The following is a 13352-nucleotide window of genomic DNA, read 5'->3' on the forward strand; positions in this document are numbered from 1 at the left end:
CACAGTGACATAGATCAGAAACGTAAGGAAAAGCTTGGACTACAAACAAGGTGTTTTAGCAAACCCCAGAAAGGCTAATAGGGGCACTTTAATGGTGAGGCCTGTTTTGTTGCACAAAGACACCTTTTTTTGGACCTGTGGCTGACCTCTCTTCACTTCTCCAGTACAAACACCTCAACCCAGCCTCAACAGTTCGGCGCCAGCTCCACGGCGGAGACTCTGAGACTGCAGTTGTTGTGAAATCAACGGTTAGGGGAGTTTCACCTGATAGGTTTTATTTTATTCTTCTCTTAAAGTGAATCCTTGGATTTGGATTTTGTGATTTGAGATTTGCAGACTTTGTTTTCTTTCTGTTTTTGGAGTGCAGCTGCCTGACGTCACCGCTAATTTGGAGCCTTCAGACTCCCAACAGTGGAGATTATGGTTTCAGAGCACGGCTGACGGACAGCAAAGTTTCCCAGTTGTATTTTTTTAATTTTTGACTAAAATTACTATTAATATTAATGTTTCCTTAAGGCATCGCAAGTAAGGACTCACTTGGAAAAACACAGACTGCCTATTTTGGAATTTCTTTTCTTCTTTGTGGATACATACCTCGTAAATATATAAATATATATAAATATAAACAAATATATATTTTTGGATTTTTATTTTCCCCTCATGTTTTTCAGTCGATCCCTCTGAACCATGATTTTTGGCACAGTCGGGGGAATCTACTGCACTCTAAATATCTGTCGAACGCTGAACGTGGTCTCTGGAGGATAATCAGGAATGAGCATTTCTCCTTTCAGGTGTCGTCACTGTGATGGTGCTGCTCGCGCAGAAGCCTGTCACTTCTGTCCAGTAACCTTATTTCCAGTAACCATTTCTCATGATCCCACTGAGAAAGGCAGTGCTTACACAGACCTGCGGTTATTAATTACACCCAACACCTGGGAAAAGAGGATTAATGTATCCATCCCTCACACCTCCTGTCGAGAAAGACCCGATGTCTGCTGCTCTCTGCAGTCCCCTGCATGTGTTTGTCAGGAGGGATAAATGAAATTCCCAAACCTCCAGCTTTCTCTCCCTTGATGTGTTTTTGAGAGGCGAGTGAGGACAGAGTAGATGTAAGAAATAAAGTAAGAATCATTTGACACTAAGGCATGAGTACATGCACTACAGCAGAATCAAGTGCTACATTGTTTCTCGACCCCTTTGTTATATAATTTCTTCTCCAATCAGGATATTTCTAGAACGTTTGTCCTGACATTTCAAACCTTACTGAAGCTCTGATAGAATGAATGTTACCCTTGAGAATATATGCAGATCTGAAGGAGTTCCTGTGTTGTCTTATTTCTTCTTGGAGAGTCTGCTGTATTAAAAATCCCACCGGTTTTGTTGTTCTTCTTATTTTTTTTTTAAATTTATTCATTGTTAGTTAGGGGTTGCTTCATGGATTTGAAATAAACCATTAGAATGTGTTACAGACTTGTTGCTGCTGCACACAGTAATGTCAGAGTGTGAATGTGATGCTGACCTGACAGCAGACTTGCAGTCACATGTGAAAAAGAATGATGCAGGTCTTCCCAGGAGTGGATGTCCCAGCAAATTCAAGCCAAGGTCTCAGACTCCACATCCATATTAAATACAACCCCCCACCCCCCCACCCAAAAGAACAGCTACGGCTGGTTTGGAAAGGAGAAAGCCTCTTCACTCCATGAAGAACATGGCAGCACAGCTTAGGTTTGCAAACTCCAAACTTTAAGAACAGTATCCTTTGAAATTGCCGTATTTGCTGCTTCCAAAACTCGTCAACTCACAGATGAGGTGTCTGTAGAGCCGGGCGTCTGCTGATCATAGGTGGTTCAATCACTGGCCACTCCACTCTGCATGCCAAATATCACTGGGCAAGATGCTAAACCGGAGTTGCTCTCCAATGAATCCAAATGAATGTTTGATAGAAAGCACTTTGGTAGCAAAAGCATAGAAAAGTGCACATATACATGGGTTAATGAGGCATGTTCTATGAGCTTTATTTAATGTGTAAAACACTAATCCATCAGTTTTCTGTTCTTCTCGGTTCAGGTAATGATTCATTTAATTTGATTCCTACAATTATATGTTACAGCTATTAATGCAAATCAGTGGTACAGACAGCTGTCAAGTACACAAAAATGCAATCTGTTAGTAAAGTTTCCTTTGTAGTTTTATATTTGCACTTGTATGTGTATAAAATTTACCATTAGTTGCCATGTAATTTGTATAAAACACATCCTGTAAGGTTGTCAGTTTTACCTTTTAAACCTTCCAGTAACACTGTTCTGTTTGGGCTTAACTGTGTTATCCAAAGAACTGACATTTGCAAAGTTTAAACTCTGGAGTCACTACACAGCAAGTCAACGCTTCATTTTCTGCATAAAATAATTGAAACATGTAGGCACTGGTAGCATTCTACGCCAAAGAAAACGCAAGGTGCCAGTTTGAACCTTCATCTGTTTGAGACACTCAAGCTTTTAACAGAATAACTGTAATTCCAAGGTGTGTGATACTTCATTTGAAAATGTACCGATTTAGCATGCAGCAAAAAGAAAAACCTAACCTGGTCACTGACAACGCCACAGGTGTTATGAAGCCTAATAAAGCATAAATAATAAATACAAGCCTAGTTGGATGTGGCCTTTTACCCACGTGCACACATTATAATACTTTAAGCTATTTGCCATATTAGCCATTAGTCTGTGGGCAAATTTGGGTTGTTAAAGAGTAGAAGAACCATAAATTTATTTTTAGGGATTTTGAGCAATTGGGAAGCTTTTAGCACAAGCAACCTCAAAATGTAAGCATGCAGTGAGGAGAACGGCCAGAAGTGTTCTTGTTCTTAGTTCAGTGGGTGTCAGAAACAAATGGGGCCACTTCAAATGAAAACTGGATGATTACCTGAGGCACAAAGATTGGAGTCCTGCATGGAGCCCCTGTTGGTTTTCAGTGAGAAGCCCACTTTTACACTTACAGCTGCTGACACTTTCAGCCCAAGGGGCACATGTTTTTTTTTTTGTTTTTTTATTTTATTTTAATGCTGACATCATAACAGAACCATATTTGATGGCTTTACTTGAATAAATATTTTGTTTAATAAAACATAAATACCTAATTTATCAAAAAGGAAAAAAAATAGGGACGGGTTTTTGAGGCAACTGAATCACAATATACTCGGAAAGTGGCTTAAAAAATATTATTTACAGTTTACTTCTTAGAGAATAGCCACTTACCTCAGTTACGTGAATATTAGTTCCCAAGAGAAACACAAGAGACGGAGAGCTTACAAAACAACACTTCTTTATTGTTATACAGTATGTAATCCTTGTTAATGTTTTTTTTTTTAATGTAACAGCAGTCTTTAATAAAATACATTTGTAAGCAAACAGCCTTCAATTGTGCAGGCTGGTTTCTACTCCCATGAGCCCTCTGCTCTGGATAGTTCAAAGCAGGCACATTTCTCATGCAAAAAAGAAAATAAGAAGTTTTGACATGCATTGAATTAAAACCTTTTAGGCACCCTCCCCAGCCACCAGTTCTTGCTTAGTAAATCTTTGTGAAAGTGTAAAGAGTCCAGTTAGTCACCACCTCCCTTGCTCCCATTAAAGAAAATAAAAGCCAGAAATCTGACTGTTCATATATATACAAGTAACATGGTCCTAAAGCACCTCACAAAGCCAAAAAAAAAAAAAAGTCCTGAGACCTCCAGCTTGATGCAGCCTGGATGTTGCAGTTTTAGGGTTTGGCTGCTTTCACGTACCAACATGAAGTCATTGGAGGAATAAGAGATGAAGAATGTGTGTGCTACATATGAACTCGGGGAAGGTTTCGCTCACTCGCTCTGGAAAGGATCCAGTCAGACGTTTAGAAAGCAAACCTTCCTCCACAGTCTGTTTTTGTTACATCGTCCAGACATGCAGAATATTTCCTCGCCGCTTTTTCAGCAAAAATAAATACATACACAGCCGTATTAAATAAATAAATACAATACGTTTTAGATAAAGGTGCAAGTGTTCCCCATAGATGATGGCTTTCTGTGTAAATTTCGATCCAGATGTTTGCCTGTAATCGACAGGTGAAGAACTTTAGGGAAATCAATGTCTGTATGGAGAAGGCACGAATGGCTAATGGCTAAAGCTCAGGGGTGATGTGGGAGTTCGATATACAATCTGATAGGCTGGTTGTCAACAGTCATCATAATGATGAACAGTGATACAGGGGTAGTGTTTGATATTAGCTTTTCCCTACACTTTGTCCACAAATCTGTCTTCTCTCTTTGGCATACAATCCAAACACTCGCCTACACTTTTCCAAAGTGACCGATCGGAACTGTGCTCAAATTCTTTTGATCTGGAAAGAAAATGTGGATGCAAACTCATCGAGAGTGAAACAATGTGACAAGAATTCCCCAGAAAGACAGCCCCTTCCCCAAAAGATGAACATTATGACTGCTAACTTTAAGATTAGGTTGATTATAGTTGATGTAAGGATGTCCACACCCTAGAATGAAAGTAGCCTGCTTGAGATATGAGCTGATAGGCTGCTTGTGAACAGCATCATGATGCTGATGAGCAGTGACACGGGGAATGTTTGATGTTAACTTTTCCCTACACCTTTGTCCACGAATCTGTCTTTTCAAAGTTCTCAGAGTTCCTACACCGGCCTCAATCTGCTTAACCAGCAGTGCAAAGCTCTCCGCTTATTTTATTCTGAAATGCAACCAGATAGTATCTGTAATAAAGTTCTTGGATTCTATTAGAGTAGCACAGGATGATTTATAATGTAGAATGAGACTGGTTTATCTTATACTGGTGGAGGTCAGTTGATAATTGTCTGACACAATCTGCTTTAGACCCCCTCCCTCCCTTAAACTAGCTATCTTTTGAATGGTTACCCCTCCTAAACCACATTATGTTTATCCAAACTAGTAGTCTATTTTTCCAGTGCATGCATTCCTTGTGTTGTGGGCGATTTTAATAGAACTGATTTTCATTTTGTCCATATAGAGGCAACTGTTAATGTTGCATTTAGCTACATCAGTAATATCGGTCCATGTCAGTTAAATAACTATACTTAAAGTGTTCTGGAAGACCTCTTCTCTTCAGCAGCCAACAGAAGAAACATTATTCAGCCATTGTCAAGTTTTACTGTTAGACAAGAGACCAGGCAACTTTTTTTAATCTTCTGCTATCCAATTTTGGTGAGCTTTTGGGAATTATAGAATCAGTTTCCTGTTCTTGGCTGACAGGAGTAATCTTCTGCACCTGCTTCACGGTTTCATGTATTGTGCAGATTGATTCTATCAGATTGAAGCAGTCTGGCCATTCTTCTGTGAACTCTTGCATCGAGAACAGTTTTTCACGCAGTCGTCTCTTTCTTGCCATTCTCTGTAAACGTGGGGAAGTCCCAGTGGATCAACAGTTTCTGAAATAGTCTGAAATTCAGCAGGTCTGCATGTCTAAATGCATCGAGTTGCTGCCATGTGATTGGTTGACTAGATATTTGCGTTAACAAGCAGTGGTTAGGTTGTTAATTTTAACACTTACATTCTGGTTTGTATTTAGTCTTTATGGACACAGTATACAGTAGTACTTTGACTACATAGTAATCTATTATTATTATATGAAAAAAAAATGATCCTCTGGATCTTTCTATGAACGAAAAAGGATGTGACTTGCAGAATCCTTCTTTGATTCAGTTAGTTCCTGATCGAAGGGTTTGGAGTAAGGTACAATCTTTCTGGCAGAAAACCTTGAAGGCAAACACCAACCACCTTCTTTGGATCTACACGAATCACGCAATAGATCTATTCTGAATTCAGACGTGGACGGTATGAGAAATGACGCTAACGCAGAAGAAAACCTAAACCTGCATTCTTTCTAATGGCCACCATGGGGCGATAGCTGTGGTTGCGCAGACTTTTGGTGCTAGTGTCAGAAAATGATAATCATGCTTGAACTCTGTGAACCTCAAGGCCCTCTGTATTGTAAGGTAAAGACTCTACATTAATACTTTTATATAAATTGTATAAAAGTAATAATTCTATAAAGAACTTTTTAGAAATTGTGGTCATTCTAAGAGTCAATAGGATTCCCTGGGCTAGCTTGACAAGTCAGTGAGCACGTGGTTTCACAGTCAGAACTGCCACTTGCTTGTTAAGTTCAGTTCCCAAAAGCCGAGATGACGACTCATCTCAAGGCTTCAAAGCAGGACTTCACAAACCTGGGGATAAGGTCACAGTGGCTGCATCGATCTTTTATACTGTCTGTGGATTCAGAATGTCAGTTTTTTTGTTTTGTTTTTTTACAGGATGTGACAAGTTTGCATTCCTGAGTTAAAACCAAGCTCAACATCTTCTTTGTGAATGTGTGTAATGGGCATGTAATCGATTCTTGGCTCACCTGTGGCTTAGGTGATAAAACAGGCTGCAAACAAATCACCAGGTTTTCTTGGTGAAGACACTGAATCCCCAAGTTGTTCCCAAATGCAGTGTGGGCGCCACACTAATGACAGTTCTGCTGTCATTAGTGTGTGTGTGTGTGTGTGTGTGTGTAAGGGGGCAATAAGAAACATTGTAAAAAACACTTTGTAGAACCATTTAGTCTGAGGTTATTTGATAAAAAGCTGTATTTTTTTAACCAGTCCAGGGGCAGATAACTGCATTCCCCCAAAAAATAATCCCATTGATGAAGCAAAGGAACCTTCCAGGTGAGGTGACTGAGACCACTGAAGGGCTTACATTCTTAGTCCCAGTGCAGTTGGCTTGGATTATCTAGTTTGGGTAAAGACGCGTTTCCTGCCGAGATGCATGTGTTTGTGCCTGCCCTTTGAAGAGGAGACCTACTAGGATTAAAAAGCGATAGAGCTTCATCAGGGTGGAGAGACAAATAGATGTGCTCTGGCTCTGCAGTGTTTGACTCATGCTACTGGATCATTGATGCTATAAGACTGTTTGTGCTATTGTAATTCTGTGGTTGATCTGTAGAGGAAAGCATTCCTTCACACTGTATTTTGTGTTTACCTGTCTGTCCGTCTGGCATCTCCTGCCTGACAAATGTCTTTCTGTGTGAAATGGACCAGCTTTCTGTTCCCTGTGTTTGTTGTCTTTACCTTGCACTTGCTCTGACCTCTTTAAACTCTTGTCCTACATCTTTCCTGCTACTTGAATGACATCTTTTGCACAGGCCGTTCATAATGCTGGCTCCTCTTCATCAATGAAACTGATGTGCTCTGAGGAGGACTTCTCCTCTTCCAGGTGTCGTCCCCGCTCCTGCATCTCCAGCTCCTGGGGGTGAGAAACGGGTCTTGCCCCTCGGTAGTGTCGCTGTGAGTTGCACCAAGATGGAGTCTGGTTATCTCTTCTCCTTGCGTTTGCAGCTTCCAAAGACAAGGGCAGAGAAAGACTGGAGGGATGGACAGAGGTGTTAGGGGACACGACTGGCACGGAAGGGGAAGGCCTCAGCCGATGACTTCCAGGGGAGGATGTGAGCGATGGTGGAGCTGAAAAGTGAGAGGACAGGGGAGGGTGAGTGTCCTGAGAGGCAGGTGGGATGAGCGGGCCTCTGCTGGCACAACTGCCAGGTCGGGAGAGGTGAGGTCCTTGGCATGGGGAAAAAGATGATGAGGAAGAGAGAGACATGGAGAAGGAGAGTGAAGGTGAAGGGGTGCGAGAGGCCAGAGGAGGTTGGTCCTGCAGCGAGGGGAAAAATATCCCGTTACTGGAGGAGGCACGGAGTCTTCGGGAGTCCACGCGCCCCTCTGGAAATCCTTCCTCTGGCGACTGATGGTTGGAGTCAGCAGACCCTTGGCTATTGGCCCCTGGGGGCTTGGGCTCTGCTAATGCTGAAGGAGTTGAATTAGGCCTTTTTGGTGAGTGAGAAGTTGGGAGAAGGCATCCTGGCAAATCTGCACTCTCTGTGTCTCTGCTGTCTAACAGGGAATGAGTGTCAGGTCTCTGGTGGGAAAAAACTGTGGAAGGGGGTGGCACCCCGGGGCAAGGGCTTGATGACAGCTGGCTGGCACTACTGGGAGGTGATGTTAAATTTGGCATCATGGTCATCAGGACTGGCTGTGGTGCCATTTGGAGGAGGGGCTTGAGCAGGCGTGTCATTTCCTGCAGCTCCTGACTGAGCTTGGAAACTTGTTTAGACAGACCGTTCATCTGTGAGGTGAAGAGAGAGATCGTATTAACGCTGGAAAACCAGAAGAACAGTTCATGCAAATTCGGTATGACAATTCAGCACCATGGTTGAAAAATATCAAACAATCCTTTAATCCTTGTTTGCATAAAACATAATTAGGTACTACATAACATTCATCATGCAGGTTACATTTTAAAAGTCCCTTTATCATACATTTAGTTCAGTTTTAGAGTCTGTTTTAGAGACTGACATTTTTCCATCAGGGACTGATTACAACACGCCAAATGATTCAGTGCAGGTGGACCACATGATCAGTGTGTTATGTGTGTGACGCTTGTTTGATTTAAATGGTGGCTGCTATAGTAACATACAGTAAACGTTCCAGAGAAGCTGGCTGACAGTCTGACAAATGCATTCCTGTCAACACAGTCAAAGAGTTACAAAGATGGAGATTTTATTCTGAGCTGATAATAAATCTGTGATGTAATCATGGTCTCTGTCTTGTCCTTATATTTAACAACTGGATAATAAAAATTGTGCATTTTAAGTACAAAACAAAGCAAACAAATGTCTAACTAACTTCATGAATGGTTCAGGTGGAGCAAGAGGGGAAACTTTAGAGAGAGACTCAGGGTTTGTTGATTAAAACCTGCCAGTGAGCGAGAGTTTGTTATCATAGTTGAAGTTATGAAACAAAAAACTCAGCATTTTAAGAGCCCAGAGAAGTATACTATGTATGAAGTTCAACACAGCCAGACCTTCTTTGTGATAAATTAGTGTATAAAAATCTATAAAGAACATATTATAACTGCAAAATGCAACACTGTTACAAATAAGGTAAAAGATGAATTCTGCAGAAAATTGTTAATCTGGTGATTTATCACATAGAGCAGTGGTTCCCAAACTTTTTTTGCTGGGCCCCCCTTTGTTTTACAAGAAAAATGTTCACCCCCCCCTCTCCACGCGCGCACATGCACGCACAAACACATCCTCCAACCACACACACCCATATTTTGCTCCATTGAGGTTTATTTCACACCTCAAACATTTAGTAAACAATTAAACAAATACAAGTAATCTGCAATAAATTACAGGTAGTAATGAAATATACTACTAACTCTTTTAAATATAATTTTTAAAATATCATTAGACACTTTGGGCCAGCATTCGTAACGTCAGGATTTTATTTGTATGTTTTTCCAGCCATGACCTGCTCGTGTCGTTTGCGAAACATCCAGCTGACTAACAGAAAAATCAAACCTGTGCTGCTGAGGAAAACATTAGACCCCCGGGGCAGAAGTGAACACATGCAATTATCATCAGTGTCAAGTCAGCACTCACCTCCTCAGTCAGTTTAGACACACTCTGCTTGATCTCAGAGTGCTCACGGATCCCTACGGGCAACACACATGCAGAAGGATTAGGCCTCCGGATAAAATGTACTGTTCTGAAAAAGTACTCCAATGTGTGCGGCTGTAGGTGTGCTACCTGCGTACGGTGAGGGCGGAGGGGCAGGTGACAGGCTGGGGCTGAACTCAAACTTCTGTGTTGTGGTGGAATTGTTCTCTGTTTCAATGCCGTCCACAAATCTGTGCAGAGATTACACATGAGAGAGAGCATGTAAGAGGAATGTAATCAGGTGAAGCTAAAAGGGCTGAAAGCTCCGTTAGTACTGTTTGGATCTTTTAACACAAACATGGAAAAAGTCCTTCATCAGCAGCTTTGCATCACACAACACTGCACACAGTGAGGTCGTGAGACATCTCTGCATACACATAGGCATGTTTGCTCTGCACGCATGCACATTAGTGCATTGCAGTGTGTGAGAACCTACATGCCTTCCAACAGTAGCCGAGCCCCATGTGATTCACCAGCACTGTAATCTAGTGGTTGCCATGGCAGCCAGACACCTATACTGCGGCACTTTCCTCAATTGCTCTTCTCTGACTATGATGTTTTGAATCAATCTTCAGTTTCACACTATGTGTGTCTGTGTGTTTTACCTGGGGCTGAGTTCAGGTGGTGCACCACTCAAGCTCACAACTGGTATCTGCAGGGTGGAAGGGCGCGAGTGGTCGGAGGGAGCACGGAAAGGCCGAGGCGGCAGGAGAGGGGAGCGCAGGGGCGAGCTGAGGCCCCTGCTGAGATGCAGCGGGGAGCGAGGAGCTCGGGACACGGAGCTCTGCTCCTCATCACCCTCCTCATCCTCGCGGATGGACGGCAGCTTCTTCACCAAGCCACCGTTGCTCTCCCAATCCACCTGAAAGAAAGAGCGGAGGAGCTTGGATACTAAAATGGGATGAGCGGGATCAGCCCGCACACCTGCTGGATTTCTTTTATCACCATAGCATTAGTAACTGCCTTTACAATGATTGTAAAGGCAGTTACAAGCTTGAACCAGTGGATGGCAGGCAAACACAAGTTCTGTAAATCTGTAAATATGTTTTTAACATTCAGGGTATTGTTTGATTAGCAGCATATTCTTTCTTTTGAAGACTTTTGAGCTCCTTCTCTTCCAGAGGTAACTGAATGCAGGTTGTGCTCTGCAGGTCTTATTAGATGCCTGCTATTTATTCCTCTAGTATACGTTGCGACCTGTACACACACTCTTAAACTTTAATCTGGAATAGCTTTGCATTCACAGTTCAAGCTAACCCTGATTTCTTATACATGGCCTCTTGTGCAGCCTCTCAGTTCCTCCTGTCTGCAACAAGCCTTTCCTCCATTTTTAAGCCACCTTCCTTTGATTTCTTCACAAAAAAGAAAGAAAATGTTTTTAAAAGAAGGTGGGTGGGGCTGTTGGGCTCACAGACAGGTCTATGTGTACCCAACATCAGGGATATCTGCGCTTATTACCATAATTCAAATCCAGAGTAGCCTGAAGCCCGAGCTTTATGCTCAGTGAGAAGATGTGTGCTTTTAAGAAGCGACTCTCGAAGCAAATCACCAACTTGACCAGCGTCTCTGATCAGATTCTGGTGGTTAGTTTGTTATTTTTATAGCTGTAAGTTTAAATTCAGTGGTCACTTTCTGGATCCTGGATACACAACGCTTCATAAGATTACAGTTTTCAAAAAACGGTTGGGAACCTCGGCTGTATCAGTGCGGCACTGGCTAATTTCCATTTTGACTGTTGATTGGCTGTTCTGAGCAGGATAACCTTCTCTTTTAATTCAAGATTCTTTGAGAGCCATGTCACCTCCTTACATCATGTTTACCTGTACACACACTGCCCTCAATATATATGAAACTTTGCGCATGTTTAATGTGAACAACATTACATAAACGTTATTAACGGAGTTGTATTTGATGGCTGGCTCACACAGATTGGCTGTGTGCCTATTTGGCATACAGATTACACTCCATCAGTCAACTACAGATACTCACACCTGATCTCGACTCATTATGTGTATAAAGCACACCTGTTCAAACAATCTTTTTCTTCCATTCCAACTTCTAAACCACCATGGGCAAGACCAAAGAACCTTCAAAGAACTAAGGTGACACCTTTGGTATGATTATTCGGACATGGAAGAAATATAAAATGACCATCAATCGCCCTCAATCTGGAGATCTATGTAAGATCTTGCCTCATGATGATGAACACGAGGAAGGTGGTGGATCAGCCCAAAGCTACACAGGAGGAGCTTGTTAATGATGTAAAGGCAGTCAGGAACAGTCAGCAGCCAGGAGCTTCTGTAAAGCGTGCCAAAATCCCAACTACAAGAAACGTCTGACTGCTGTGCTTGCTAACAAAGGTTTCTCATCAAGTACTAAGTCATGTTTTGTTTGGGCATCATATATTTATTTCATTCAATGACATGCAAATCAATTGATTGTTTATAATGTATATAATGGTTATGTTTTTTTCTGGCTTTTTGCTTGATAGTCTGTTTCACTCAGAGGTGGCTGTAGCTCAGGAGGTCATTTACTTATTGGAAGGTGGTTGGTTTGATTCCTGGCTGGCCTAGTCTGCATGCCACAGTAACCTTGGTCAAGGTAGAGAACCTAGATTTGCACTCTAATGCATCCGTTGAAGTGTGAATGTTAAATAAAAAGAAAGCTCTTAAGTAGAAAAAGGGCTTGTGTGAATGACACATATTATAGAACGGCACTATTATACGAACCAGGCCATTCACCATTTGATGTATGGGTGGCTTTCTTTTTATTCCAAATAAAGGTGCACAGAAGGCATATTTCAGATTTGCTTTTAAGGTTCTCGCTTTAGTAGTATTGAGATGGGTTTAAATTCTTGATTGCTGACATCACAAGCAGCTTTTAATGAGGACTTCACACTGTGTGCCACAGTCACCCTTGAGTGATTGTGTCAGATGCAGACATGTGAGGGAACAATCTGAAAGAGATGTGCAGAGGCTTATGGTGAACGGCTGAATGCCAATTATTTCTCATTTTTGTTTTTGAGAATCTGTTTGTCTCTTTGTCTTTGCCAGACTCCAAAAAGGAGTCTGTCATGCTACATTTAATACAGATCGCTGCATCTCACTTTTCCCACCCCTCATCACACACACACACACACACACACACACACACACACACACACACACACACACACACACTCTGACAGTTACAGTCCCAAGCCTCCCCAGTTTCCCATCAGCTTTGTCCCTGCTTATGAAGTGAACAATTTAGGCTGTGATCAGCGTTGGTGCAGGGCTGGAGAAATTCAAGGGAATGAAATTTAAGTGGAAAAAACACAAAGACTAGTTCAAAATGTATTGAATCACAGGCTACACAAACAACTGAGAGTGTGTTGTGGTAGTTTGTGAGATAAGTAGGACTGACTTGTAGGAGAGCTCTAGCTCCCAGAAGCATGTTTACTCTAGCCACCCCAAAAAATCAATAATTTTGTAAAAATATACAAATTTCAGTTACTTGTGTCAAACAGTGGCTCTTCACTCAAGGTCAGAATGAGCGTAGCAGCGCTGCTAGTTTATTAAACCAGCAGTTTCACCTGTACAGGCTTCAAAATAATGACATCACCCATGCTCTAGCACACAACGCCTGGTGCAGTGAGTTATGAATGTATTTGAGCCAACACCCCTGTGCTTTCCCTTTCCCCTCTGCACTCTCCCCTCCTCCCCTCCTTCCCTGCCTGCTCAGCATCCTCCCTTTTTCCCCTCCTCTGTCCCCAGTGCCCTCCACTCAGCCAGCTCCCCCCTTCCATACCCGTGC

The 13352-nt window shown here is 42.1% G+C and overlaps 1 protein-coding gene across 1 annotated transcript in view; it reads right to left on the reverse strand.

Moving 5' to 3' along the window:
- Positions 1–7059: 7059 nt before the first annotated feature.
- Positions 7060–13352, reverse strand: part of kcnh3 (potassium voltage-gated channel, subfamily H (eag-related), member 3) — a 186803-nt gene continuing 180510 nt past the window's right edge. Inside the window, exons 12-15 of the mRNA XM_026143940.2 lie at positions 10163–10419; positions 9648–9748; positions 9501–9553; positions 7060–8179 (exon numbers count right to left, since the gene is read on the reverse strand). Of these exons, the coding sequence (XP_025999725.2) occupies positions 7208–8179; positions 9501–9553; positions 9648–9748; positions 10163–10419 (1383 nt within the window). The 3' untranslated portion in view covers positions 7060–7207. The remainder of the gene's footprint in view (positions 8180–9500; positions 9554–9647; positions 9749–10162; positions 10420–13352) is intronic.

This window comes from Astatotilapia calliptera, chromosome 16, assembly GCF_964374335.1.
Source record: "Astatotilapia calliptera chromosome 16, fAstCal68.1, whole genome shotgun sequence".
Taxonomy (NCBI): domain Eukaryota; kingdom Metazoa; phylum Chordata; class Actinopteri; order Cichliformes; family Cichlidae; genus Astatotilapia; species Astatotilapia calliptera.